This window comes from Salvelinus fontinalis, chromosome 7 (genome assembly GCF_029448725.1).
Source record: "Salvelinus fontinalis isolate EN_2023a chromosome 7, ASM2944872v1, whole genome shotgun sequence".
Taxonomy (NCBI): Eukaryota; Metazoa; Chordata; class Actinopteri; order Salmoniformes; family Salmonidae; genus Salvelinus; species Salvelinus fontinalis.
Window position 1 is genome coordinate 8,905,366 of NC_074671.1, and position 9,708 is coordinate 8,915,073.

Here is a 9,708-nt window from a genome sequence, read left to right on the forward strand (position 1 = left end):
TAATGTCTGACTCTTTACAGTGGGATAGATGGGCCGGTGTTATCTAGTAACACCTGACTCTTTACAGTGGGATAGATGGGCCGGTGTTATCTAGTAATGTCTGACTCTTTACAGTGGGATAGATGGGCCGGTGTTATCTAGTAATGTCTGACTCTTTACAGTGGGATAGATGGGCCGGTGTTATCTAGTAATGTCTGACTCTTTACAGTGGGATAGATGGGCCGGTGTTATCTAGTAACGTCTGACTCTTTACAGTGGGATAGATGGGCCGGTGTTATCTAGTAATGTCTGACTCTTTACAGTGGGATAGATGGGCCGGTGTTATCTAGTAATGTCTGACTCTTTACAGTGGGATAGATGGGCCGGTGTTATCTAGTAATGTCTGACTCTTTACAGTGGGATAGATGGGCCGGTGTTATCTAGTAACGTCTGACTCTTTAGAGTGGGATAGATGGGCCGGTGTTATCTAGTAATGTCTGACTCTTTATAGTGGGATAGATGGGCCGGTGTTATCTAGTAATGTCTGACTCTTTACAGTGGGATAGATGGGCCGGTGTTATCTAGTAATGTCTGACTCTTTACAGTGGGATAGATGGGCCGGTGTTATCTAGTAATGTCTGACTCTTTAGAGTGGGATAGATGGGCCGGTGTTATCTAGTAATGTCTGACTCTTTACAGTGGGATAGATGGGCCGGTGTTATCTAGTAATGTCTGACTCTTTAGAGTGGGATAGATGGGCCGGTGTTATCTAGTAATGTCTGACTCTTAACAGTGGGATAGATGGGCCGGTGTTATCTAGTAATGTCTGACTCTTTAGAGTGGGATAGATGGGCCGGTGTTATCTAGTAATGTCTGACTCTTTATAGTGGGATAGATGGGCCGGTGTTATCTAGTAATGTCTGACTCTTTACAGTGGGATAGATGGGCCGGTGTTATCTAGTAATGTCTGACTCTTTAGAGTGGGATAGATGGGCCGGTGTTATCTAGTAATGTCTGACTCTTTAGAGTGGGACAGATGGGCCGGTGTTATCTAGTAATGTCTGACTCTTTAGAGTGGGACAGATGGGCCGGTGTTATCTAGTAATGTCTGACTCTTTAGAGTGGGATAGATGGGCCGGTGTTATCTAGTAACACCTGCCACTCTTTAGAGTGGGATAGATGGGCCGGTGTTATCTAGTAATGTCTGACTCTTTAGAGTGGGACAGATGGGCCGGTGTTATCTAGTAACGTCTGACTCTTTACAGTGGGATAGATGGGCCGGTGTTATCTAGTAATGTCTGACTCTTTAGAGTGGGATAGATGGGCCGGTGTTATCTAGTAATGTCTGACTCTTTAGAGTGGGATAGATGGGCCGGTGTTATCTAGTAATGTCTGACTCTTTAGAGTGGGACAGATGGGCCGGTGTTATCTAGTAACACCTGACTCTTTACAGTGGGATAGATGGGCCGGTGTTATCTAGTAATGTCTGACTCTTTACAGTGGGATAGATGGGCCGGTGTTATCTAGTAATGTCTGACTCTTAACAGTGGGATAGATGGGCCGGTGTTATCTAGTAATGTCTGACTCTTTAGAGTGGGACAGATGGGCCGGTGTTATCTAGTAATGTCTGACTCTTTACAGTGGGATAGATGGGCCGGTGTTATCTAGTAACGCCTGACTCTTTAGAGTGGGATAGATGGGCCGGTGTTATCTAGTAACACCTGACTCTTTAGAGTGGGACAGATGGGCCGGTGTTATCTAGTAATGCCTGACTCTTTAGAGTGGGACAGATGGGCCGGTGTTATCTAGTAACGTCTGACTCTTTACAGTGGGATAGATGGGCCGGTGTTATCTAGTAATGTCTGACTCTTTACAGTGGGATAGATGGGCCTGTGTTATCTAGTAATGTCTGACTCTTTAGAGTGGGTTAGATGGGCCGGTGTTATCTAGTAATGTCTGACTCTTTACAGTGGGACAGATGGGCCGGTGTTATCTAGTAATGTCTGACTCTTTAGAGTGGGATAGATGGGCCTGTGTTATCTAGTAATGTCTGACTCTTTACAGTGGGATAGATGGGCCGGTGTTATCTAGTAATGTCTGACTCTTTAGAGTGGGATAGATGGGCCGGTGTTATCTAGTAATGTCTGACTCTTTACAGTGGGATAGATGGGCCGGTGTTATCTAGTAATGTCTGACTCTTTAGAGTGGGATAGATGGGCCGGTGTTATCTAGTAACACCTGACTCTTTACAGTGGGATAGATGGGCCGGTGTTATCTAGTAATGTCTGACTCTTTAGAGTGGGATAGATGGGCCGGTGTTATCTAGTAACGCCTGACTCTTTAGAGTGGGATAGATGGGCCGGTGTTATCTAGTAATGTCTGACTCTTTACAGTGGGATAGATGGGCCGGTGTTATCTAGTAACGCCTGACTCTTAACAGTGGGATAGATGGGCCGGTGTTATCTAGTAATGTCTGACTCTTTAGAGTGGGATAGATGGGCCGGTGTTATCTAGTAATGTCTGACTCTTTAGAGTGGGATAGATGGGCCGGTGTTATCTAGTAATGTCTGACTCTTTAGAGTGGGATAGATGGGCCGGTGTTATCTAGTAACATCTGACTCTTTAGAGTGGGATAGATGGGCCGTGTTATCTAGTAATGTCTGACTCTTTACAGTGGGATAGATGGGCCGGTGTTATCTAGTAACACCTGACTCTTTAGAGTGGGATAGATGGGCCGGTGTTATCTAGTAATGTCTGACTCTTTACAGTGGGATAGATGGGCCGGTGTTATCTAGTAATGTCTGACTCCTTACAGTGGGATAGATGGGCCGGTGTTATCTAGTAATGTCTGACTCTTTACAGTGGGATAGATGGGCCGTGTTATCTAGTAATGTCTGACTCTTTACAGTGGGATAGATGGGCCGGTGTTATCTAGTAATGTCTGACTCTTAACAGTGGGATAGATGGGCCGGTGTTATCTAGTAATGTCTGACTCTTTAGAGTGGGATAGATGGGCCGGTGTTATCTAGTAACACCTGACTCTTTAGAGTGGGATAGATGGGTCGGTGTTATCTAGTAATGTCTGACTCTTTACAGTGGGATAGATGGGCCGGTGTTATCTAGTAATGTCTGACTCTTTACAGTGGGATAGATGGGCCGGTGTTATCTAGTAATACCTGATTATCTTTACAGTGGGATAGATGGGTCGGTGTTATCTAGTAATACCTGATTATCTTTACAGTGGGATAGATGGGTCGGTGTTATCTAGTAATACCTGATTATCTTTACAGTGGGATAGATGGGTCGGTGTTATCTAGTAATACCTGATTATCTTTACAGTGGGATAGATGGGTCGGTGTTATCTAGTAATACCTGATTATCTTTACAGTGGGATAGATGGGTCGGTGTTATCTAGTAATACCTGATTATCTTTACAGTGGGATAGATGGGTCGGTGTTATCTAGTAATACCTGATTATCTTTACAGTGGGATAGATGGGTCGGTGTTATCTAGTAATACCTGATTATCTTTACAGTGGGATAGATGGGCCGGTGTTATCTAGTAACACCTGACTCTTTATAGTGGGATAGATGGGCCGGTGTTATCTAGTAATACCTGATTATCTTTACAGTGGGATAGATGGGTCGGTGTTACCTAGTAATGTCTGACTCTTTAGAGTGGGATAGATGGGTCGGTGTTACCTAGTAATGTCTGACTCTTTACAGTGGGATAGATGGGTCGGTGTTACCTAGTAATGTCTGACTCTTTAGAGTGGGACAGATGGGCCGGTGTTATCTAGTAATGTCTGACTCTTTAGAGTGGGATAGATGGGCCGGTGTTATCTAGTAATGTCTGACTCTTTAGAGTGGGATAGATGGGCCGGTGTTATCTAGTAACACCTGACTCTTTAGAGTGGGATAGATGGGCCGGTGTTATCTAGTAATGTCTGACTCTTTAGAGTGGGATAGATGGGCCGGTGTTATCTAGTAATGTCTGACTCTTTACAGTGGGATAGATGGGCCGGTGTTATCTAGTAATGTCTGACTCTTTACAGTGGGATAGATGGGCCGGTGTTATCTAGTAATGTCTGACTCTTTACAGTGGGATAGATGGGCCGTGTTATCTAGTAATGTCTGACTCTTTACAGTGGGATAGATGGGCCGGTGTTATCTAGTAATGTCTGACTCTTAACAGTGGGATAGATGGGCCGGTGTTATCTAGTAATGTCTGACTCTTTAGAGTGGGATAGATGGGCCGGTGTTATCTAGTAACACCTGACTCTTTAGAGTGGGATAGATGGGTCGGTGTTATCTAGTAATGTCTGACTCTTTACAGTGGGATAGATGGGCCGGTGTTATCTAGTAATGTCTGACTCTTTACAGTGGGATAGATGGGCCGGTGTTATCTAGTAATACCTGATTATCTTTACAGTGGGATAGATGGGTCGGTGTTATCTAGTAATACCTGATTATCTTTACAGTGGGATAGATGGGTCGGTGTTATCTAGTAATACCTGATTATCTTTACAGTGGGATAGATGGGTCGGTGTTATCTAGTAATACCTGATTATCTTTACAGTGGGATAGATGGGTCGGTGTTATCTAGTAATACCTGATTATCTTTACAGTGGGATAGATGGGTCGGTGTTATCTAGTAATACCTGATTATCTTTACAGTGGGATAGATGGGCCGGTGTTATCTAGTAACACCTGACTCTTTATAGTGGGATAGATGGGCCGGTGTTATCTAGTAATACCTGATTATCTTTACAGTGGGATAGATGGGCCGGTGTTATCTAGTAATGTCTGACTCTTTAGAGTGGGATAGATGGGTCGGTGTTACCTAGTAATGTCTGACTCTTTACAGTGGGATAGATGGGCCGGTGTTATCTAGTAATGTCTGACTCTTTAGAGTGGGACAGATGGGCCGGTGTTATCTAGTAACGTCTGACTCTTTACAGTGGGATAGATGGGCCGGTGTTATCTAGTAACACCTGACTCTTTACAGTGGGATAGATGGGTCGGTGTTACCTAGTAATGTCTGACTCTTTACAGTGGGATAGATGGGTCGGTGTTACCTAGTAATGTCTGACTCTTTACAGTGGGATAGATGGGTCGGTGTTACCTAGTAATGTCTGACTCTTTAGAGTGGGACAGATGGGCCGGTGTTATCTAGTAATGTCTGACTCTTTAGAGTGGGATAGATGGGCCGGTGTTATCTAGTAATGTCTGACTCTTTAGAGTGGGATAGATGGGTCGGTGTTATCTAGTAACACCTGACTCTTTACAGTGGGATAGATGGGCCGGTGTTATCTAGTAATGTCTGACTCTTTACAGTGGGATAGATGGGCCGGTGTTATCTAGTAATGTCTGACTCTTTACAGTGGGATAGATGGGCCGGTGTTACCTAGTAATGTCTGACTATTTACAGTGGGATAGATGGGCCGGTGTTACCTAGTAACGCCTGCCACTCTTTAGAGTGGAACAGGTTTTCTGCCTAACATGTTTACACTCAGGTGTTCCCCTTGAATATTATTAGTGGATGAATGCTCACCTGATGCGAGCGTCTGTAACAACAGTCCACACACACACCCACACACCCATACACACTACTCCTCCTTTTCATTTCTCATTGCCTTTCTTATTTTTTCTGCAGGTGGGCTGGTTTCCATCTACCTATGTGGAGGAAGGAGAGGAGTGAGTCATGGAGAAAAACACAAAGGATGAAAGAAAATGAAAATACAGAAAGACTGAGAGACCGACAGAGTGAACCGGTTGGCTGTTAGGCCTGAACTGGACATTCTGTGGTTTATCTGACTGCTAGATGAGAACTGGACATTCTGTGGTGGACCCTCCTATTGGCTGTTGCCTCAATAACAACCCAAAATCCTCCTGGGAGAATAGAGGGTTCCTAGATGGAATAGTGACTGGTTCTCTCTGGTCTGCCACTTCAACAGACTAGTGACTGGTTCTCTCTGGTCTGCCACTTCAACAGACTAGTGACTGGTTCTCTCTGGTCTGCCACTTCAACAGACTAGCAGCTTGGCTGTCAGCATGGGAAGGACCTTTCCCAGAACCCAGATCCCTACTTCTGTCCATCCCTCTCTCCCTCACTTCCACCTCCCCTAACTCAGCTACATCCATTCATCTGCACCACTCAGGATATAGCTAAGACTGTCTAAAGGGAGAGAAAAGAGAGAGTGAGAGAAGAGACAGAGAGGAGGGAGGGATTTGCCACACCGCAGGGCTTCACCTTGCCTGTGTTGCTCTGTTCCACTTGCCTTGGTGATTATTGATGACTTGATGCAGCGGCATCCCCATCCACACGCACGCACACACGCACACACGCACACACGCACACACACACACACACACACACACACACACACACACACACACACACACACACACACACACACACACACACACACACACACACACACACACACACACACACACACACACACACATGGCTGGAAACGCTGTCATGAAACACCTCCCAAACACATCCCCACAGATTACAATAACTGAACACAACACACATTCTCCCCTACAAACCTCCCTGTGTTGTGTTGTCTTTGCTGTTAGCCTCCCTATGTTCTCATCTCTCCAGCAGGCTGCGTACGGGGCTGTCGCTGTGTGTTGATTTGATAGGGATCTGGCTGGTTTCTGAGGGAACAAGCTAGTGATGCTACCCTACGTCTTTCTCTCTCTCTCTCCATTTAGACCCTTAACTCAGTACTTTGTCAAAGCACCTTTGGCAAAGATTAAAGCCTTGATTCGTATTGGGTATGACGCTACAAGCTTGGCACAGCTGTATTTGGGCAGTTTCTCCCGTTCTTCTCTGCAGATTCTCTCAAGATCTGTCAGGTTGGATGGGAATGTAACAACATGTGGAAAGGGTCTGCATACTTTCCAAACACACTATACGTTTATATAACTGTGAGTGCCAGACATGTGTATAACTCACCCTGGTCTCTCTCTCTCTCTCTCTCTCTCTCTCTCTCTCTCTCTCTCTCTCTCTCTCTCTCTCTCTCTCTCTCTCTCTCTCTCTCTCTCTCTCTCTCTCTCTCTCTCTCTCTCTCTCTCTCTCACTCTCTCTCTCTCTCTCTCTCTCTCTCTCTCTCTCTTCTCTCATTCAAGGGGCTTTATTGACTTGGGAAACATATGTTAACTTTGCCAAAGCAAGTGAAGTAGATAATATACAAAAGTGAAATAAACAATGAACAGTAAACATTACACTCGCAGAAGTTCCAAAAGAATAAAGATATTACAAATGTCATATTATGTCTTTATATAATCTCTCTCTTTCTCTCTGCTCTCTTTCTCCTTGTCAAATCAAATCAAACCAAATGTATTTGTCACATGCGCCGAATACATGTTTAGACCTTACCGCGAAATGCTTACTTACAAGCCCTTAACCAACAATGCAGTTCAAGAAATAGAGTTAAGAAAATATTTACTAAATAAACTAAAGTAACAGGGAATGTATTGACGCCTCTTGCACTGAGATGCAGTGCCTTAGACCGCACTTGGGGGCACCCCGGATGGCAGGAAGCTTGGCCCCAATGATGTACTGGGCTGTACGGACTACCCTCAGTAGCACCTTACCTTCTGATGCTCAGCAGTTGCCATACCAGGCGGTGATGCAACCGGTCAGGATGCTCTCGATGGTGCATTGTATAACTTTTTGAGGATCTGGGGACCCATGCCAAATCTTTTCAGTCTCCTGAGGGGGAAAAAGCATTGTCGTTCCTTCTTCACGGCATTCTTGCCGTGTTTGGACCATGATAGTTTGTTGGTGATGTGGACACCAAGGAACTTGAAACTCTCGACCCGCTCCACTACAGCCACGTCGATGTTAATGGGGGCCTGTTTGGTCCTCCTTTTCCTGTAGTCCACAATCAGCTCTTTTGTCTTGCTCACATTGAGGGAGAGGTTGTTGTCCTGGCACCACACTGCCAGGTCTCTGACCTCCCCCCTATAGGATCACCATCGTTGTTGGTGATCAGGCCTACCACTGTTGTGTCATCAGCAAACTTAATGATGGTGTTGGAGTCGTGCTTGGCCATGCAGTCGTGGGTGAACAGGGAGTACGTGGCAGATGTGTTGTTGCCTACCCTTACCACCTGGAGGCGGCCCGTCAGGAAGTCCAGGATCCATTTGCAGAGGGAGATGTTTAGTCCCAGTTTAGTGATGAGCTTTGAGGGCACTCTCTTTCTCCGTATTTCTCTCTCTCTTTATCTCTCTCCCTCTCTCTATACCCCTCCTCCTCTCTCCCCTCCTTTCTCTTTCTCTCCCCCTCCTCCCCTCTCCCCCTCCTCTCTCTTCCTCTCTCCCTCCTCCCCTCTCCCCCTCCTCTCTCTATACCCCTCCTCCCCTCTCCCCCTCCTCTCTCTTTCTCTACCCCTCCTACCCTCTCCCACTCCTCTCTCTCCCTCTCTCCCTCCTCCCCTCTCCCCCTCCTCTCTCTTTCTCTACCCCTCCTACCCTCTCCCCTCCTCTCTCTTTCTCTACCCCTTCTACCCTCTCCCCCTCCTCTCTCTTTCTCTCCCCCTCCTCCCCTCTCCCCCTCCCTTCTCTTCCTCTCTCCCTCTCCCCCTCCTCCCCTCTCCCCCTCCTCTCTCTTTCTCTCCCCCTCCTCCCCTCTCCCCCTCCTCTCTCTTTCGCTCCCCCTCCTCCCCTCTCCCCCTCCTCTCTCTTTCTTTCCCCCTCCTCCCCTCTCCCCCTCCTCTCTCTTTCACTACCCCTCCTACCCTCTCCCCCTCCTCTCTATTTCTCTACCCCTCCTACCCTCTCCCCCTCCTCTCTATTTCTCTACCCCTCCTACCCTCTCCCCCTCCTGTCTATTTCTCTACCCCTCCTACCCTCTCCCCGGAAGGGGGTTTCCAGTAGACATTCCAAGCAGTGCCTTCTTTCCTTGTTAATCCTCTATTGAGAGGTATTTAGCAACATTTTAGGGAATAATAACTTTACAGACTCTCAAACACCCACTCAGACAGGCAGATCAGGCAGTATAATATATCATGCCATAGTTACCACAGACAAGAATGGGATTACTGTCAGAAGAATGGGATTCATGTCAGAAGAATGGGATTAATGTTAGAAGAATGGGAATAATGTCAGAAGAATGGGATTAATGTTAGAAGAATGGGATTAATGTTAGAAGAATGGGAATAATGTCAGAAGAATGTGATTAATGTTAGAAGAATGGGATTAATGTTAGAAGAATGGGAATAATGTCAGAAGAATGGGATTAATGTTAGAAGAATGGGATTAATGTTAGAAGAATGGGATTAATGTCAGAAGAATGGGATTAATGTCAGAAGAATGGGATTAATGTCAGAAGAATGGGATTAATGTCAGAAGAATGGGATTAATGTCAGAAGAATGGGAATAATGTCAGAATAATGGGATTAATGTTAGAAGAAGGGGATTAATGCTAGAAGAATGGGATTAATGTTAGAAGAAGGGGATTAATGTTAGAAGAATGGGATTAACTTCTTATTGCTGCAATCCAGGTAACGGGATCGATATGACAACAGCCAGTGAAAGTGAAGGGCACCAAATTCAAACAACAGAAATCTCATAATTAAAATTCCTCAAACATACATGTGTTTTATATAATTTTAAAGGTAATCTTGTTGTTAATCCAACCAAAGTGTCTGATATCAAATAGGATTTTCAGCTAAAGCCCCACAAACGATTATGTTAGGTCACCGCCAAATCA

At 45.5% G+C, this 9,708-nt stretch overlaps 2 protein-coding genes across 2 annotated transcripts in view; one reads left to right on the top strand and one right to left on the bottom strand.

The window, feature by feature from the left end:
• LOC129858888 (guanine nucleotide exchange factor VAV3-like) overlaps positions 1 to 7,260 on the top strand; it is a gene marked incomplete at its 5' end in the record, with an annotated part of 45,045 nt that extends 37,785 nt beyond the window's left edge. The window contains one exon of the mRNA XM_055928125.1: positions 5,635 to 7,260. Coding sequence (XP_055784100.1) covers positions 5,635 to 5,679 — 45 coding nt within the window. The remainder of the gene's footprint in view (positions 1 to 5,634) is intronic.
• Positions 6,113 to 9,708, bottom strand: part of LOC129858889 (basic proline-rich protein-like) — a 29,957-nt gene continuing 26,361 nt past the window's right edge. The window contains exon 4 of the mRNA XM_055928126.1: positions 6,113 to 6,156. Coding sequence (XP_055784101.1) covers positions 6,113 to 6,156 — 44 coding nt within the window. The remainder of the gene's footprint in view (positions 6,157 to 9,708) is intronic.